This window comes from Alternaria arbusti (genome assembly GCF_024043155.1).
Source record: "Alternaria arbusti strain BMP 1465 chromosome Unknown scaffold_6, whole genome shotgun sequence".
Lineage (NCBI taxonomy): Eukaryota > Fungi > Ascomycota > Dothideomycetes > Pleosporales > Pleosporaceae > Alternaria > Alternaria arbusti.
The window spans coordinates 925,709-945,245 of NW_026249946.1; the positions used below are offsets into that span (position 1 = coordinate 925,709).

Genomic DNA, 19,537 nt, shown 5'->3' on the forward strand with positions numbered 1-19,537 from the left:
GCCCAACGCACCGCAACCTCACCTCACCCTCACCCCTTGGAGCCCGGCAAACGCTCTCCGATTGACGCTCCTTTGACAGACATAAGACCACCCAACTGCCTGCGCGCCTTCCCTCCTTCTACAACCACCTGCGCCGGGCATTGAACGGGCGCGACGGACTCTGCAGGATAGATAGCATCCCCTAGATAGTCACAAGTGTAGCCCTTTGTGCTCGCATAGAGGCTCTGAGGACAGTGAATGCTGAACTGCGCTTCGTCATCTCGGAGAGATTGTGAGCGGGGCGCCGTCCTAAGCAGGAAGGGCCTGGGTGAGGCATCATGGCGGAAATCCTCGAGAAGATAGAGTAAGTACTAAGCTTTACCAAACCTCATCCCTATCACCTCGATTGCTTCAGGTCGGCCTGGAATATTGCTACACGTACCCTCCTGTCGTTACCAGCAGCTACATCCCCATGCCAGACATGGCTAACCTTGTGTCTCACAGCGAGCTCCAACAGCTACCCGAAGAACAACATCTATTCTGCCCTCGAGTCGGCGATGACGGATCTGTATACTACGACGAAGACGTTGCGGCATACCCGCCCGAAACCGACCCCACCGAACTCGCCGACCGCAAGCTCAAGCTCGAAGCCGCCGAAGACAGGAAATGGACCGCGCTCAAGGCCACCGAGATACTGGCATTCGACGGAGAGGAGGCAGCACCGCACAAGGAGTGGCTAGTCAGCCGGCTGAACAGCCTCATGCAGAGCTGCGATGTCTGTGTGAGGGTCTTCCACCAGAGCAGAGCGGAATGGCGAACACGGCTGATCGACTCGTACGACGAGGACAACATCGGGGATTTCTTACAAGTGGTAGACAACCAATGTCTGGGTCGCATACAGAAGGGCTTGGACGATGCCAACGATATACTCAGCAAAGCCGAACCGAAGACGCGCTCAGTCCGACTGTTACCGAACGAATGCACATACGGCTTCTTTGAAGCACTCAGCTGCGATGCCCTAATACGGAGCGAAGAACTCCTCCAGCGACACTTCGACGCACCATTCGACATGGTACAGACGAAGAAGCGGTTGAAGGTTCAGACATACCTCCCTGCTATGACGCGGTTCTTGTTCAGTAGGGTTGACAGGCGGCACAAGTGGGCGACGGAGTCATGGTCAACTTTCAAGAGGCCTATGCTAAAGTCAGAGTGGGATTGGGCTGTACGGGATTACGTCACGAGTGTTATGATGAAGGTTCAGATGAGCAACTTGGACTTGTCCATCGTACCGCTCTTCTGGGGCGGCATGCGACTAATAGTAGCAAAGATGGACAGGGACTTGATCACGGACTCTCTACGGGGCCTTGATGGAGACTTCTATCGACTGATGCTTGATCACCTCTCACTGAAGTCTGAGGGCTTCCTCGATCTGATTGCGACCATGAAGCAGCTGCTGGAGAAGTCACCGATCGACTACTGGGACGGCATGAATGCTGTCACCCCTTCCATTGCCACAGTGGTAGAGCAGGTGTTCAATAGCCCTGTCTTCAATCAGCTCCTTCTTGCAACGGCGGAGGCAAATGAGCAGAACATGAACAATCTTCATGCTGCGTTCGGCTGGATACCCGTCTTCCTCGACTCTATCAAGCTATCCAACCTTGGTCCGGCTGTCCGACCATTTGCACAAGCGCTGCTTGGCCGCTGTCAGTCCGACCGCTACCCTCCTGCGGCTAGAGCATACTGCTACAAGGAAGGTCTCAAAGTACTGGATTACGCCTTCAGGAAGATGGGCGAAGGCAAGACCATCGACAAGTTTGTTGGCCAACCAACCGTTAACGGCATGCTGGATTTGCTATCGGCTTTCATACAGTCTCTCGTCACGAGCCTCAAAACCTTCAAGCAAAACAAGGAAAACCAAGAGGATATGCAACTAACCCTCTCAGTGATCGAGCATGCATTCAAGCTGGAAGCGCAGTCTCTCATTATCGAGCGGCAGCTTATCTCTGCGCAGCGACCATCGCCCACCGAAACGCCCCCATCAAGCCCCCTATGGAAAACGGTTCTACGAGCAATAGGGCCCGATAGCTTAGAACTTGCTACGCATTTGCTGATAGCTGGGAGGGGCTTGATCGGTATCGAAACACTGCAGATGAAGTCGGGTGTCGACAAGGTACCCCAAACGGTACGACACTTCAACGACCGTTTCAGACTACTTTCTCAGTCCGTTACCGATGTTGTGGAGAAAATGTCAGAATTCGACCCCAAGTTACTGCAAGCCTTGTTCGGACAACAGCCTGCAGCAAGCGCCATCGTCTCACTAATGTTTTCGTCCACGGAAGACACTCGCAACTCCGCTATTGAGCTTCTGAAGGTTATTAGTGGGGAAGAAGAGCGCCGAGGAGCTCTACAACATATCTTGAGAGCCCATTATAGGCACGTTGTTCGAGGCATCTCGGACTCAGTCCGACAAGTTCGGCTGAAGAAGGCCTTCGCTCCCGCACCAAGTATGATCCGGACATGTACCGACATTATTGACATCCTTTGCAACTCTCAAGACGGTATTTTGCGAGGCCGAGAATACGACTCCAACGACGCTGCAGCAACAATGAACCTATGGGAGAGCCTATGGGATTCACTAACGATGATCTTCGCCACCACTGAAGCCTGGAGTAACTTGGGTTTCTACGATAAACACATGATGATGGACTTTTGCCGAGACACTATGCAATTTGCCGATGTTCTGTTCGACCAATGCAGCATCTTTGCAACTGCGCTGAAACCACCGACCGGCGATGAAGAAGAGGCAACATCAAAAACAGCGTTACTCAAAGAGCTGCTTGCTCGGCCGGCAAACGCGATGGAAGGTCTGGCAAAATGGCTTCGACTTCGTGACGAGTTCCTGTCTAGTAAATCCGTCACCTTGATTAGCAAGCTTCTTGTTCGTCTACATCGTGTGTCTATCGAGATCGACCCCGATGCGCTCTCGTACATGGAACGAGTTCTCTCAGGAGACGTCCGCGCGAAGCTGAGTCAGACGCAACAGGCCGAGCTGCAGCAAGCGCTTGAAGAGCATCTGGGCCGCCCGCTCGTGAAGGAAGAAGAGCCCGCGCAACCCAAGCAAGCCTCTATCAGCAAATGGATGGCTCCTGGAACGGCACAGTCTACGGCAGATGCTAAAGCTAAGTTGTTGGCCAGCATGACTTCCGGGTCTAGTAAGTTCCAGGAGCGACGTGAGCAGATGAGAGCCGCCGAAGCGAAGGCTGCGCAACAGAAAGCCCTCAACGACAATAAGAAGAATACTCAGGAAGAGTTCAAGCGCAAGCGGCAGGCCGAAAAACTAAAGCGCGAACAAGAGAAAGCTGCTGCGATCGCTAAGGCAAAGGCAGCCCGGGGGGCTTCAGGTCTCACCACCGAAGCTGGCTCTGGCCTCGAAGGCTTAGGTGTCCTGGGCAAAGATCAAGCTGCGAAGGGAGAGGGATTGATGCATTCTTCGGATGAATCATCCGACTCAGACGGTGACATCGATGAGGATTTGTTTGGCATCAAGAAGACTAAGGTCAAGACTGGACCGAAGACGAACATTGTCAACGAAGTCAAGATTCAGATGCCGACGAAGAAGAAGAGAGCTCAGCGTTCTGCCAAAGACATGCGTGCTCGTCTGGCGCCTGATCTCAGCAGTCTGCACCGTACTATCCTTGGCTGGAACTACTTCCACGAAGGCGACTTCCCACCCAAGTCTAGGCCAGACCAGTACTCTAAGGTTCTCAGTACTTTCCGTACACCTAATGATTACCAGAACACGTTCGAGCCTCTTTTGACTCTGGAGGCATGGCAAGGTTTCGTCAAGGCTCGTGAAGAGAACCAGTCCAAGCCATTCGAAATCAGAATTACGTCGCGAGCTGCTGTCGATATGTTCCAAGAAGTCGGTAGCACTATGACCCACGTTGAGAACAAGGAAGTCTTCATTTCTGAAGGAGACATAATACTCTTCTCGCGGACCAAGTCGCCCTCTGCGAATGAGCCCACATGTCTTGCCAGGGTATTCCGCGTGAAGAGGAAGCAACAGCACATCGAAGTTTCGTACCGGGTCGTACCAGGCAATCCTCTGTCAACCTCACTGCAGCCGAACAACACTATCCTCGGCTTCAAACTCGAATCGATTACTTCTCTAGAGCGCGAATACGGTGCGCTGAAAGGTCTTCAGTACTATGATCTTTGTGACGAGATCATCCGCGCGAAGCCCTCTCCGCTTTTGACCTACAAGGATAGCCAGATCCAGCCGCTCATTTCCAACTACGACGTGAACCCGGCGCAGGCGAAGGCTATTAAGTCTGCCATCGATAATGATGCGTTCACGTTGATTCAAGGGTAATACCAATATCCGCGTGTCGGCAATTACTATACTAACAAGACTGCAGACCACCCGGTTCCGGAAAGACCAAAACAATTACCGCCATCGTTGGAGCGATTCTCAGCGACAGTCTTCGCAACCGCGGCACCGCCATCGCTATTCCAGGCCAGCAACGTTCAGATGCTGCTTCGAAGAAATTGCTTGTCTGCGCGCCGAGTAACGCGGCCGTCGATGAGTTGGTCATGCGTTTCAAGAACGGCATCAAGACCCTCAGCGGCGAGTCGCGCAAACTCAACATTGTGCGCCTAGGTCGTGGCGACGCTATCAAAGCCAGTGTACAGGATGTGACGCTAGAAGAGCTTGTCAACAAGCGACTAGGTGTAGATCCATCGAACGGCAACGACCGAGAAGCGACGCAAAAGCTCTTCCAGGAACACAAGCAAATCTCCGATCAATTGAAGCAGGCCTACCAGCAACGAGATACTGGGGAGGTCAAAGGCGAAGCTGCGAGCAAGCTAGACGACGATATCAACGCGTTGCGCAGGCGGAAGACGGCCCTGGGTACAAAGATTGACAATGTCAAAGATGACGAAAAGCTCGCCGGCCGTAACGCAGACCTGAACCGACGACGAGCACAGGAAGCAGTCTTGAATGACGCACACGTCGTTTGCGCAACACTCAGCGGCTCTGGACACGAAATGTTCCAGGGTCTGAGCATTGAGTTCGAAACCGTCATTGTCGATGAGGCTGCGCAGTGTGTTGAGATGAGCGCTCTTATCCCCCTCAAGTATGGTTGCGCCAAGTGTATCTTGGTCGGAGACCCGAAGCAACTGCCTCCAACAGTGTTCTCGAAGAAGGCGGCTGCGTTTCAATACGAACAGAGTTTGTTCGTTCGCATGCAAAAGAACCACCCAGACGACGTGCATCTACTAGACACCCAGTATCGTATGCACCCGGAGATCAGCTTGTTCCCCAGTCGAACGTTCTACGACGGCCGACTCTTGGACGGTGGCGATATGGCCGCCCTGCGCAAGCAACCCTGGCATCAGAGCATGCTACTTGGACCTTATCGCTTCTTCGATGTCCAGGGTCAGCACCAAGCTGCTCCGAAGGGCCATTCGCTTATCAATATTGCCGAAATCAATGTCGCGATGCAATTGTACAAACGAGTCACTTCCGACTATCCCGATTATGACTTCAAGGGAAAGATTGGCATTATCACACCATACAAGAGCCAGCTGCGCGAACTCAAACAGCGTTTCATGAACGCATACGGTCAGAACATCATCGAAGATATCGACTTCAACACCACAGATGCTTTCCAAGGTCGTGAAAGCGAGATCATTATCTTCTCCTGTGTACGAGCCTCTCCGTCAGGTGGCGTTGGTTTCCTCCAGGACATCCGACGTATGAACGTCGGTCTCACGCGTGCCAAATCGTCTTTGTGGGTGTTGGGTAACTCCGAATCGCTTATGCGAGGAGAGTTCTGGAAGAAGCTCATAGTAGACGCTAAGGAGAGAAAGCGATTCTCTGCTCAAGATGTGCCAAAGATGCTGAACCAGCATTCTAGCAAGTTCCCGGCACCAAAGGAGGGTTATGTGCAACCTAATCGTCCCACACCAGAGGTCAAATTAGAAGTAAAGTCAGAGCCCATGAGCAGGGCAGCCAGCAATCAGTCGAGTTCCTCTTCAGAATCAGCGCCCAAGGCTATCAAACAAGAGATCAAGTCGGAGATAAAGAACGAACGAACACTTGTACATCACGAAAAGCGCAAGTTTCAAGACAGCAACGACGCAGGCGTAATCAAGCACGAGAGTAGCGATGCCGAGATGGAAGACGCCCCGTCTGACTCTGCCTCCAACACTATGAATGGTGGCAGTGGACGATCAACGCCGGCTGGCATGGCCGATGCCCAACGCAAGAGCTCAACGCCCAGTGGAGAGACGAGTAACGGAACGCATGGCGCGGTCGCTCCTCCGCCGGGAGATGTCATTGGCGGCATGTCGATGGCAAAGCCCAAGATCCGCAGACGACCTCGCGAACCACCAAACCCTTTTATCAAGAATAAGAAGCCAAAGAATGGCTAATTGTACATTATCTGGCCAATCGGAGCTGCTCGACCAGCATGATTTCCTTATGTATATGATTTGCCAACAACTACTTCCAGTAGTATGTGGCATCATTTGGCGTGGCGGACACTTTGATCAGCATTGTCTGGCGTTCTGTCGCGTTCCTGTGTACATGTAGCTATCCGACATTATTACTTCCTGGGGCCATATGCCCTGATATCGTATTAGATGAAGATCGGCCACGATGCCTAAAGGGGCGCTCTGTGGCTGAGATCTGGCAGGTAATGATCGACGTGCGTGCCGTGAGCTGAATCGCGTTGTGTGCGAACTACCGTACGTGTTTCCCGACGTCGGGGAATATCTAGAGCGTAATATAGCCTAGAGGGTGCAGTTCGGCGTCTTGTAGACATCTGAGCGCAGCGCATTGATCACGACTATGCGTGGTCGCAGCATCGCAAGTGCATGAGGGCCACGACTTCCTCCGGCTAGTCAGGCGTTCCTGTACCACCGTGACGCACCCACCGTGACGCACACCGCCCATTCTCAATTATTGGATTCTGCACTCCACATCATTCAAGCAAAAATCGACAGTCCCTTGTCGCGGATCATTCTGCATCGGCATATGCCTCAATGCATCAAAGCGCGATATCAGCAAGGCGCTCCCCTCGTCGCCGGATCAAGCAAGCCGCACTGCCCTCAATCTCTACCTGTACTACATCGCCACCAATCACCATTGTGCACTCGTACTACAAAGCAATGCGCCCAGTTATCGTCATCGGCGAGCGACACATTCTCCAGATCGTGGCTGGCTTGTAGCTTGAGTTCCGCGGCGATTTCTGAAATGTTTTGTGGGCAAACAATTAAAGTTTGTGCTCCTCGGCTGCAAACATCCTTTGCGTCGCGGAGATTCCACTACTTTCAAATGCTACTCCTATCATTTTGACCTTTCCAGGGCAAAGACATCTCCCGATCTATGCGACCTCATTGTCGGCTACCGGCTTCGCTGTCAATACGCTGTAGTGTCACGTTGCTCACCTCACGGCATCACGAGCTCGAGAAGTGATCCCTACACTCAGATCCGCCCCTGATTACACCACATTACTTTCCTCCTGTCGAATTTGAGAAACTGTCTTATCTGCAGCAAGCTTAGGCGCGAAGAAAGCTGCCGGTCGCCATACTTCCTAGACACTAAGGCCAACTCCACGTCGCCTCTGCCAATCACCGAAGCCAACCCTCCACCTACCCCTGCTTGGGGTTACAGCCAACAAGCAGCGGTCTTCGTGAGATACAACACTACTGCGTCTGCTGAGTTACCCATCTCCTGGCTGTACCACAATCTGAGCCAGCTTTCCCTGCTAAGCAGTACTTACAGCTCACGTTTAGGCATCGGGTTTGAATGAGGACTGTGGTTCCCAAGTCGGCTTTAAGGGTACCTAGCAGCCAGATTGCAGTCATGATGTCGTCTGCTTCGACAGAAAATCTCTTGAACTCGTTTCCAATGTTCGGGAATACCAGATGGAGTGTTCTTGAATATACTGGGGCGTTGGGAGAGACGTGTAAGATGAACACAAGCGTGTCGTCCGAGTCGCTCAAGCGCAATTCAACGGCCTCGACGCAGGACGAAAACACCCCGCCGACCACTGCAGGGACTCCACCGACTGGCTATGGCTTGTCATCACCGGTGCACTTTATAGATGAGTCTGGGTGCCAACGAAGACGCAAAGGCTCTTTCCTCAACCATACCCCACGACATTCCGAAATGCGGTCTTCAAAGCCACTCGACGTATACCAACCTTCCAGAAGTTTCAAAGAGAACTACTCGCGTCCCAGAACGTCTCAAGGATTCCGTTCACCCAGCAACAATCGTATCGCTGCAATTCCACGTGCTTGTAGCTCGTCAACAGCGTCACATACTACTGGAAGGTCCATTACGATTGAGTCTCGGGAGGCAATTGAGCTTGACTCCAAAGAAGTATTGTCGCCGTCGTCACTTGAGGTCTATCAACCGTCAGCCAGGCCAAACCGACGCTCGTCTTCCGTTCCTTTGGCCAGAGTGCTTACTTATGAGCCTTGCTCCGCTTTGTCTTCCGAGCGTGTAGGCTGCAATGCCAGCATTGGAAACGCAAGCATCCCGATCAGTCGCCCACAAGATAAGAAGCGCCAGCGCCGCCAGACGCCATTCAAAGTAACGATGCCGAATCTAACGAATGCCGCACGACATGCGCCGCTGGAGCCACTGGTAGCCAAGCACCGACGCAAGGCTAGCTATGACACCATGAGCGAGCTGCTACCTGGAATCGAAACCGAGCAAGTTGGAGAAATGGGTACTTTTGGGGTGATTCACAGATACTTCGATAGCCAGACCGGCGGTCCAGTGTCTGTATCGAAGGCGATTTGTCACGCCTACTCACCAGACCCACGAGATGTCCCCCTCCCAATTTCACCTGAGCCTACTCTTCCGAAGTCGACCAGAGAGCCTATCGATATCTGTTCCATTGGTGAGCCAGATCTGCATGAGCCGCCACCAGCAGTACCGGATCGAAGTCCAAAGCGGCTTACGAACCCAAGCTTCCCAACCCAGATCGAGCCTGCCGTTTCCACGCATGACGAGTTTGTCTTCGTAGATGAGGAGCAACATTCGTTGTGTGACGACGACAAGCAACTGGACGGCGATCTCCACGTTCGGAAGAAGCGAATCTCAAAACGCCTTGACGTAGGACAGGCTGGCCGCGTAGGTTCCTCGCAGGTAGGACGATTGGCGCCACCAATTCTCAGCCACGATGCACTGACAGCGAGTGCTGATCTTGGTCTGAATGATCTCAGCTACTACCTGAAACATACTGGACCATCTACAGACCCCCAGTGTACGGCACAACCGCGCAAGCAAATGAAGCTATTCAAAGTCAAACAGCGCAAGACTCTGGCTGCTCGCGTTGGATCAGTGGAAGGCTCTCCTCAGCGAGTACGCAGACAGGCGCCTATTCCGACATGCGCCCGCGAGATGACCACGTCTGGAGGGGCGCGACATCTTAGGATCGTCATACCGACCGAAAGCCCTCGCAACACTCAGCTGGTAGCTGTTCCCACGTCTCAACCTCCAAAACAACGACGCTCCCGACACATCGCCATCACATTCGACGAGGAGATGCTGAATCCCCTCGCCAGCCCGAAAGTGGAGCGTATAATGGCCAGCCATGGGCGTCGTTCGTTCTCCGAACCAGCTCCTGTGTCGCCGCGGAGTCCGAAGAGGTTACCCAAGTCACCAAAGCTGGTGCCTGCTGATGACCACCCACCAGCGATATCTCCCGAGCCACGGTCAAACCGAGAAGATCAGACGAGAGCTCGGAAGCTGCGAGACTTGCAGCGCATCAAGCGCAAGCCATTGCCGACGTATGAACAGAAAGAGCAGCATCCCGAGGCGGTTGCTGGAGCGTTACCGACGCCAGCTCACACACCAGAACCTCTGTCAGATTCAGTCGCGATTGACAGTGGCCATGACGAGGTTGTCGAGGAAGAGAGTTCGATCAGCAAGATGGCACGGATGCAGGAGAGGGCCATGTTACTGCAGAGACAGAACATGGAGCTCACAGAGGCGCTGGCGAAGATTGTGGGGCTCGACCTTGAAGGTGGAGATCTGAAGCCGGAGGACGTGCTAAGAGCAGTCAGGCAGGTCAACTTCTCGCGATAAAGATAGTAACAGGCGGACGAGTAGGGGTACCCAATAATCTGCATTGCAATTGAATATATCTTTAATTTGTGACCGGACTGTGTCAATGCTTTGGTGTCGCAATCCGATCGTGACGAGCCAACACGAGGAAGCTCCTGAAGATCATGACGAGGCTTCCCTGAATGTTCCAAATATAGATCTGGTTCCTGGATGCTTGGCACATTGCTCAGCTATGGCAACGAATCGTGAAGCCACCTTGCTGAGTACCTAGGTATCCCGAAAATCAGACCGCTGCATTGTTTCCGTACATTCAACGTCTCAAGTATCGCTATCAAGCTCACTTCAAGCTATCGGTTGTCTTGAAAGCCGCGTCCTTCTTCTCACCGCCTGCTTATCGATAAGACACCAAAGGACCCCCGCGACCCCCAGTCCCGCGCGTTGGCACCAGCTGTAGAAAGACTGGTCAATTGCGTCGCAAACCTCGTCACACCTCAATTAGCCACCTGTACCTATATCTCAATCGCTCGAAGCAATCTATACACACGATGTCATCGTCCGAAGGCCCGCTCTTCAGCTCCGAGCTCATCTCGCCCGAAGTCCTCAAAGCACTCCCAGAAGGCTACAGCTGCCGACCGCTCGAGAGGAAAGACTACCACAATGGTTTCCTAGATGTACTGAGGGTGCTCACCACAGTGGGGGACATAACCGAAGAGGTACGAAACCTCTCCCAATCCCCTACAACAAGCAAGACACAGCTCTGCACCACCCAATCCAAAGCAAACATACATAGTACGAGCGCACCGCTAACACACCAACCTCCCCACAGCAATGGAACAAACGCTACGACTGGATGTCCGCCCGCAACGACGAATACTTCCTCCTCTGCATCACCGACTCGTCCAACGCCATCGTCGGCACCGGCGCCCTCATCGTCGAACGCAAATTCATCCACCAGCTCGGCCTCGTAGGACACATTGAGGACATTGCTGTGGCCAAGGACCAGCAGGGCAAGAAGCTGGGTCTGAGGATCATCCAGGCGCTCGACTTTGTCGCGGAGAAGGTGGGCTGCTACAAGACTATCTTGGATTGCTCAGAGGCGAATGAGGGATTCTATGTTAAGTGTGGGTTTAAGAGGGCGGGGCTGGAGATGGCGCATTATTATGGGCGGTAGATGTGGTGAGAGGGGGATAAATGCATAGTGAGGGCGTTATTTGGAGGGATTGAAGACATGTTAGATCTATGGGATATAGACTATCGACAGAGTACGGCTAGAGCATAGAATTCTGGTATGGAGCTGCGCGTAAACGTCGTTCTCTTCAGATGCGTATAGTGTGACCAGGAGAAGTCCCCCGCATTTGCGCACCAGACCTGATGCTCCAGATATTACGAAATGTATGTATCACGATCACTATTTTTGGACGCAAGGTGATCAAGAGCGCGTGCTGTACCGTGTTTGTTGTTGATCCCAAGGATGTTTGCTGCACTTTAGGGTTATGGTGGATCAGCTAAACCTCGAATTGCTCGCTTGCACTCTACCACCAACGCCATCATCACCGCCGCGCAACTTGAGAATCCAAGACAACAATTACTATCGAAAAGGCAACTTATTGCCGATGAGGGTTGCTCCTGATTATCGCTTGGACCGCAGCAATCTGATGATCATTTGAATTAGGCGGGGGTTGAAATTTATCATTGTGGGAAATTCGTTCAAGATCAAGAGATAGTTCACGGACAAGATGGCACACGATGAGCAACACGAGAATTGCGAAACCAGAACGTCACGAGTTAGCGAGAAGAACATAGACCACGCAGAAGTGGGAAAGGCACAATCAATAGCGAAGCCCGAAAACCAAGAATCTGCAGGCGACAAGTTCTCACCCTACGACACATCCAGTGCACCCAAGGTTTCTACCGGCCTCCCACCCGAGATATGGACCATAATGCAATCTGCGCCGGCGAATCTTGCGCCTGAGTACTTCCTCGAAACCAGTCGCGACCTGCTCGAAAACCCTAATCGAACCTCGACCCATCTTGCGCGCGCAGAGCTTTCCTATCAAAGTTTCGCAGACGCAACATACAATCCCAAGGCCAGTACCCCAGAGGAACTGGCGAGTATTGTCAAGCATCTACGACCAGAATGCCGACCACAACTGATCGATGGAGGTATAGAAGGGTACGAGCTAGAGTACACGGTTGTACGGAAACTCATACCTCGGAATCCGAAGCTGGATGACTCGCTGATGCAGACTTGTCATCTGTTTGTATCTCACGAAGATGTCACTATCATAAGCGCAGATGAGAAAGAGGAGACTGTTAAAGCAGAGCGTTATATGGTCGTATACATTCCTCATGCTGCAACCCCAGAAGCTATTCCCTACTATCACCCCAAAATCCGCTCGTTGGCCATGCTATATACATATTTTCCATCCGCCTCTACATCATCACATACATCTCTGGTCTCCGCATCCGGGCACCTGTCTATTCATTACTCCCTCTTTCCTGGCCAACCTCTCGATAACCGCCTCTCCCGCACTGGTCTCAAGCTTCTGGAAGTCATACACAAACACTCGCGCGGTCGGCAAGCTGGGTACAAGAAGCGCGTTCATCACGATCAAGTCATCAGTCAAAAGAGGTTCCAGGACACGTATGCATTCTTGAAGGGCAAGTATGCAAAAGATCTGATCGAAGGATGGGTGGAGCAGACGCCTGCTGAGAAACATGTTTTTGAAGACCTGGGTATTGCTGCATTTCTCATGGAGCTATGGACGGACATGTACGGCCCTAACAAGAACAAAATCAAGCTTGAAGAGGGCTTTATGGAAGAAGAGGAAGATGCGGCAGAGCAAAAGACCAAAACAGCACAAGCCAACTTCCCAGGCTTCGTAGACATCGGCTGCGGAAACGGTCTCCTCGTCCACATCCTCAACGCCGAAGGCTGGCACGGCTGGGGTTTCGATGCCCGACGAAGAAAAACATGGGAAACCTTCCCACCACACCACACTGAGAAACTGCAAGACATGCTCCTCGTACCTGAGATACTCCAACCACCTCCCTCTGACACAAACCCCCCCTCAACACCCCATCACAACGGCGTCTTCCCACCCTGTACCTTCATCATCAGCAACCACGCCGACGAACTCACCCCATGGACACCGTTACTGGCATACCTCAATTCCTCGCCTTTCATCGCCATACCGTGCTGTTCGCATGACTTTGGTGGAACGAGATTCCGCGCGCCGGCGCATGCAAAACACGTTATTCCTGATCCGATGACGGCGGATTCGAAGAAGCCCAAGCAACCCTCTGCGTATGCCAGCCTGTGCAGTTGGGTATGCCATCTAACAGACGAGACGGGGTTTGTGGTTGAGAAGGAGCATCTGAGGATTCCTAGTACGAGAAATATCGCTGTGCTGGGGAGAGTGCCGGCCAAGGAAGAGGGACGGAAGGATGATCAGGCGAGCGTAGAGGAGAGACTCGAGTTCTTGAGGATATTGGTGGAGAAGGAATCAGGTGGGCAACCGATCGGGCAGACTTGCACCAGTTGGATGCAAAGCGGTGATGGGTTAATGAAAACTGGAAAGGGCGGACATTGAGATGGATATTGCTCCGTCCTACGACATGGTGAGGGAGTACAAGCATGATACAATATGTAACGGCTCTCTATAATAGCATCAACGATGTGCAGCTGACATGGTCATGCCATCACATGCACAAGGAGATGGTCAAACAGAATAGTTCACTGAAGGTTATGGGGTATCATTGAGGACATGGTGTCCAGGACTGCATCATCGCAACTTAGACAAGCGATCCATTCGTAGTATCATCCGGTCATTTCGCCGTATCCGAACCCATTTTGTAATGCAGTAAAGCCCGACATGAAGATGAAACCGTATCTAGCCTTACTCCAGAAAGCCCTCAACTGCTTACGAAGCAGGAGCAGCGCCGCGTCCCCGGCCGAAGCCACCACGGAACTCGGGCTTGAACTCGCCAGGGGCAGCACCCTCAGCCTTCTCGCCAGCGTCACGGCGGCGGTAGCCGTCACGGTCACCACCACGGTCACCGCCACGTCCACCACGGCCGCCACCACGGCGCTCACGGTCGTCACCGCCGCCGAGCATACCCCGGGGAGGAGCAGAGCGCTGCTGCTTGATGTGGGTCTGGGGAACGATCTCGGCGGGGAGGTGGAGCCATTCACGGAGGTAGTCGAGACCCTCGGGGGTGAGGGTGTAGTAGTACCATTGCCACGAGAAGCGGGTCTTGAGGTAACCGCGCGAGGTCAAAGACTGGCCTGTTGACTGTTAGGGGCCGACCATGTCGCAGTGCAGTAGGGGGTACTGACAAGCCTTGACGACGTAAAGGTTCTTGGTGTCGATCTCGCCGTGCTTGGGAAGGTTGAAGTCCTTCTTAGCAACCAGAACTCCCTCTGTGGTGACCGTGTGTCAGCCTATCCTTATATGCAGCAAAGCCGCGAAAATGTATAATTGTGCCATAGCCATGGCTCGAGTGCGCGGGGATACTAACCTCTGAAGAGGTACCTGGAGAGAAAATTGGTCAGCAAATGTGTTCAATTGTATGGAAGGGAATCAAGTGTAGCTCAGCCCATATCAAGTCGTATCATTTCGTGCGAAACTCAGAGCTCGAATGCGCCGTGGCATTGTTGGTTGTAGAGGTAGACTAACTCGTGGATCTTCTTGCGGTCGGCCTTGGGGATGAGCATCTTGACGGTTTGCGAGAAGTCTCGGGATGTCAGGAGTTGTGGTTGAAGGTCGATAAGGGCAGAAGTTCGCTGGTAGAGAGCAGGCGATTTCGAGTGATGGGTGCGAAGCTAGTCTAAGCGAGCGCTATGACCAGCTGTTGCGGTTTCGCCAAGGCCCGGTCCCCAATCTTCAAGACTCAGTCGCTGGCTTCCTCACCAAACCACTCTCACCCACCAACAAGCAACTTTCACTTTAAGCAGAGTTAAAACCTCCAACTCGCATCCGCAAGCGATCGCGATATTCACCACGCACGCGCGACATACACAACGCCCAGTCGCAACCATGGACGCCGCCACCCAGTCCCCCATCACCGTCATCGTCAACAGCATTCGCGGGCAGAACATCGCCTTTGCGACGCAAAAGGATGCACCTCTTACCTCCATCTATGATACACTCTACGAGCGCGCACCATGGATCCAGAACTCATCCTACATCCTGACCACCAACTCGCGCCGCTCCGTACGTCATGACGCTGCGCCCGTGTCGTCGCTCCTGTCCTCGCCTGCAGACACTTTTCTATCCCTACGCCTGACCGTACCGCTATGTGGTGGAAAGGGTGGTTTCGGATCTATCCTGCGCGCCCAGGGTGGTCGCATGTCCTCGCGCAAGAAGAAGCAGGGCGACGTGAATGGATCATCTCGAAATCTGGATGGGCGACGCCTGCGCACAGTCACTGAAGCCAAGGTGCTTGCCGAGTACCTCGCGATCAAGCCCGAGATGGAGCAGCGCGAAAAGGAGGAGCGACGGAAGAAGTGGGAGGACATCGTGGCCAGCACCGAGCGCAAGCAAGAAGAGCTACAAAACAGCAGAGGCACAGCACGTCTTGATGGGAAGTGGGTTGAGGACAAAGAGGAAGCAGAGAACAAGACGAGAGAAGCTATCGAAAAGATGCTGATGGCACAACGAGACAGCTCAGAGGATGAAGAGGACGAGGCTCGACCGACCGCTTCTTCGTCAAAACCTGCGCAACAACGGGCCATGTTTGGCTGGGACGACGAAGATGATGAGTTCATGAGCGATAGCGAGGAAGAGGACGAGGTCTCCGAGGAGGACGTCAAGCCGGTCATCGAAGGAAAGGGGAAAGGCAAGGCCGTCTGAGATCCGTCGCACAGCCAGAAAAAGTCGCGGAGGCAATTTGATTTGAGCAGCATACAAAGGCGTTAAGGATAAGCTACACTATAGATACCCCATACCAATACACACATTATTAGCACATGGGGCGCACCCATTTCGCCCCATGAGTTCAGCATCTTTCTGGAACAAACTGCCAAAGCTACAAACTGCCATTCTTCAACTAATGTCTATCCCATCCGCCTTATCATCGCGTGTTCGCATGCTTCCATTAGCCGACGGATAACCTGCATATTAGAAAGCGGGATAGTCCCGCACTACTGTTATCGGACATCCGACCCGCCCCTTCCTTACGACTGGGCGCCTGTCATGTCATGTTATCCTTTGAGATGCCGACTTCCATGACCCGTGCCGCCATGACTTTCATCTCTTCCCTTCCTCACTTCCCACCACATAATGGCTCTGCTGGCTAACAGGTTCCCGACTGCACTCCGCCTTGCAAGCAGACGCTACCCCGCACCGAGAGCTGTACCTACTCCCAGAGCAGGAATAGCATGCAAGCATGTTAGATGCTTCTCTAATTCGCCACAATGGCAGATCAGAACGAAGGAGATGAATGATGATTCGATGAGAGATCTGAAAGTCAACCAGGAGAGATTAATGAAGGATATTCACGACACATGCCAGTGGGGTATAGGCGAGCCATGGGGCGAGTAAGTGGTCTAAGTAATGGATATGCATGTGGCTGACGACAGCAGAAAGCCAACGGAGACGGGTATGAAGCGATTGGCGCTGTCTGATGCAGACAAGACTGCACGTGACTGGTTTGCAGAAACAACAAAGGCACTCGGCTGTGAGGTTACCGTTGACGCCATGGGAAATCAATTCGCTGTGCGACCGGGACTACGGAACGACAAACCACCTACATTTGCAGGAAGTCACTTGGATACGCAGCCTACTGGTGGACGATATGACGGCATTCTGGGTGTTACTGCTGGCGTGGAGATGCTCCGAGTGCTCGCTGACAACTGGACGGAGACCGAGTACCCTGTCGGCGTAGTCAACTGGACTAACGAGGAGGGTGCGCGCTTCCCAATGTCAATGGTTTCCAGCGGAGTTTGGGCGGGCTCTATTCCTCTTGAAACGGCGCATAACCTTCGCGAAGTTCATCCTGGAACCGCAACCATGAAGTCTGAGCTCGAGCGCATTGGCTACCTGGGGAATACACCAGCGAGCTACGAGGCCATGCCCATGGCGGCGCACTTCGAACTTCATATCGAACAGGGCCCACTTCTGGAGATGGCAAACAAGAAGATCGGAGTCGTGACTGGAGTGCAAGCTTACAAATGGATGACTATCAAAGTCAAGGGGCGAGACACGCATACCGGAACTACCGATCTCAAGTCGCGAGCTGACGCGCTGCTGACAGCGAGCAAAATGATCCTCCATTCTCATCGTCTTGCAACCGCCAACGCCGCACTAGCATCCACGGGTATACTCAACCTGAAGCCCGGCTCAACAAACACGGTGCCAGGCGAGGTAACTTTCAGCCTCGACATCAGGGCACCGAAAGACGAGACAGTCGCGAAGATGAAGGAACTAGTTCTCCGCGACTTTCCCAAGATCGCCGCAGGCGAAGATGTTGAAGGCTCAAACCACGGTTGCACAAGCGGTCTTCCACTCAGTGTTGAGATAGTCGAGGATTTTGACAGCCCAGCAACCAAGTTCCACGCAGACTGCATCACGTCTGTCAGCCAATCCGCGCGCAGTATTCTCGGCCCTAACCAGTCTATGGAGATGACTTCTGGTGCTGGGCATGATAGCGTCTATGCGAGTAAGCGCTGCCCGACCAGCATGATCTTCGTGCCGTGCAGAGAAGGTATGAGCCACAACCCAAGGGAGTTCTGCAAGGAAGAGGACTGTGCACTTGGTGCCCAAGTTTTGCTACAGAGCGTCGTAAGGTTCGATAGAATGAGGGATGAGAGAAGGGTTTCATGGAAGCAAGAGCCATATACTCTATAGGGAGAGCACGCTGGGCGACAGCTTAGCATGACCCGTGTAGTCTTGGGTAATTCAAGAGCTCATTCATTGTGGCACTGGTAATCAAACAGTTTCATGCCACCAATTCTCACGCTTGGCGAAACGATGTGAAAGTTGACATTGACAGCGACCGAGCGGGCGACCTAGAGGAAGCTGGAGTGCAGTAGCGCCGCATGTGACTTAGCGCCACTGCCAGATGGGCAACGCCCGAATGTCCGCCCCCGTTGCCTCCTCCACATGCATCAGCTTTCTCAACATATCCTCATTTTGAGAGCTGAGAGCCAATAACAATACCATTCTAGGGGCTGATGCGATACCCGAATCGCAAAGGCTACTTTCCGATTGCACCGCGCCAGGGAAGTGAGTTTCACGGCGCGTTGCAGCTGCCATCCAGCCACGCTCATCCCTGAGGCAGACGTTCAGCCCGCCAAGCTCAATATCCAGCATGTGCCCTTCCAATGGTCCTCACGCTCCATCAGTGATATCGCGCTGCATCGATTCTTCGGTTCAGCCTTGCGGAACTTGGCATTTAGGACTTGATCGCACGAACAGGTTGTTATTCTCGCCAACAACCTAGGCATTACAGATCAGCGTACAACACCATTTGATTATCACTAATTTCATACAGAGTCCTCAAGAAGAAAACTGTCGCGATAGGTCCGTTCGGACAACGGCTGACATTGCTGCCTACAGGTGCTTCAATAGGCTTGCATGAATCACCCCACGCTTAACCCAAGGTCCTACAAGCCGTCGGCATCCATGATACCCAAAGATACGAGATATCGTTATTTGGTGGCGCTCGGCCAGACCGATGTGTTACACATGCATACTTGCGCAGGAAGGCTGATACTTTGCTCTCTCAGCTCGTGGAACAAGGGTAGCCGAGGGTAGAAGCAGGTACAGCGCATGTGCACAAACCGCATTCCTCGCTGGCACTCACAACACCACACGAACTTGTTCCATACCGCTTTACCGTAGATGACGATGCGACCAAGTCTCCGCTTCTATGTTTTGAATATCGCCGCGCTGGTCGCTGGAAAAGACATCCCCAATCCACAAGTACGGGCGACAGGAGTACAGGTAGCGATACCAGAGAGTCTTATCACGCCGGCTCCTGTTTTACATGGCGATATATTCAAAAGATCCGTTGCGACATGCGGCTTCATTCGTGGCAACTCAGGTGCATTGATCTTTACCCTGGGGGATGCGGCCAACATCTAACCTGCAACAGAATTACCCATCACATGTGCGGAAAACTATAACTGCATCACTACACAACAACTTGACCTCGGCTTCGCATGCTGCAATAACGTTGAGTGTCTCGATAATTGGGCTACATGCAGACCGTACGGTCAGACAGATTGTTTCGGTTATTCCCTCCCAGCCGACACCTGCTCGTCCATATATGGCTCAATTCTTCAATGGTATGCCCTCCAGAGTTTTCGTAATAGAATGAATGCTCATCTCAGTCTACAGTTCGCAGCAAGCACAACAGTGTTTCCGCTACGCTCGCACTTCTGCCCTTGGCGACAAGAATACATTCTACTCATGGGCATGCGGATCAGCTTCAGACGACATTCTCGTGCTTGCGACATCAACAGTT

General features: G+C 52.9%; 7 protein-coding genes across 7 annotated transcripts; 6 read left to right on the forward strand and 1 right to left on the reverse strand.

Moving 5' to 3' along the window:
* Nucleotides 1–317: 317 nt before the first annotated feature.
* On the forward strand, nt 318–6,417 carry J4E86_005517 (uncharacterized protein; the record flags this gene model as incomplete). The annotated part of the gene is made up of 3 exons (XM_051446051.1): nt 318–343; nt 484–4,347; nt 4,398–6,417. The coding sequence occupies 3 exons, from the start codon at nt 318–320 to the stop codon at nt 6,415–6,417; spliced, it is 5,910 nt and encodes a 1,969-aa protein (XP_051302818.1).
* Nucleotides 6,418–8,590: 2,173 nt separating this feature from the next.
* J4E86_005518 (uncharacterized protein) lies at nt 8,591–10,087 on the forward strand (the record flags this gene model as incomplete). Its single annotated transcript, XM_051446052.1, has 1 exon — nt 8,591–10,087. The coding sequence occupies one exon, from the start codon at nt 8,591–8,593 to the stop codon at nt 10,085–10,087; it is 1,497 nt and encodes a 498-aa protein (XP_051302819.1).
* A 524-nt stretch (nt 10,088–10,611) lies between these two features.
* J4E86_005519 (uncharacterized protein) lies at nt 10,612–11,237 on the forward strand (the record flags this gene model as incomplete). The annotated part of the gene is made up of 2 exons (XM_051446053.1): nt 10,612–10,779; nt 10,893–11,237. The coding sequence occupies 2 exons, from the start codon at nt 10,612–10,614 to the stop codon at nt 11,235–11,237; spliced, it is 513 nt and encodes a 170-aa protein (XP_051302820.1).
* A 565-nt stretch (nt 11,238–11,802) lies between these two features.
* On the forward strand, nt 11,803–13,659 carry J4E86_005520 (uncharacterized protein; the record flags this gene model as incomplete). Its single annotated transcript, XM_051446054.1, has 1 exon — nt 11,803–13,659. One exon carries the CDS (start codon nt 11,803–11,805, stop codon nt 13,657–13,659), a length of 1,857 nt encoding a protein of 618 aa, XP_051302821.1.
* Nucleotides 13,660–13,989: 330 nt separating this feature from the next.
* Nucleotides 13,990–14,783, reverse strand: J4E86_005521 (uncharacterized protein; the record flags this gene model as incomplete). Its single annotated transcript, XM_051446055.1, has 4 exons — nt 13,990–14,354; nt 14,406–14,489; nt 14,588–14,601; nt 14,746–14,783. The coding sequence occupies 4 exons, from the start codon at nt 14,781–14,783 to the stop codon at nt 13,990–13,992; spliced, it is 501 nt and encodes a 166-aa protein (XP_051302822.1).
* Nucleotides 14,784–15,105: 322 nt separating this feature from the next.
* J4E86_005522 (uncharacterized protein) lies at nt 15,106–15,921 on the forward strand (the record flags this gene model as incomplete). The annotated part of the gene is made up of 1 exon (XM_051446056.1): nt 15,106–15,921. One exon carries the CDS (start codon nt 15,106–15,108, stop codon nt 15,919–15,921), a length of 816 nt encoding a protein of 271 aa, XP_051302823.1.
* A 702-nt stretch (nt 15,922–16,623) lies between these two features.
* J4E86_005523 (uncharacterized protein) lies at nt 16,624–17,916 on the forward strand (the record flags this gene model as incomplete). The annotated part of the gene is made up of 1 exon (XM_051446057.1): nt 16,624–17,916. One exon carries the CDS (start codon nt 16,624–16,626, stop codon nt 17,914–17,916), a length of 1,293 nt encoding a protein of 430 aa, XP_051302824.1.
* Between the last annotated feature and the right edge of the window lie 1,621 nt (nt 17,917–19,537).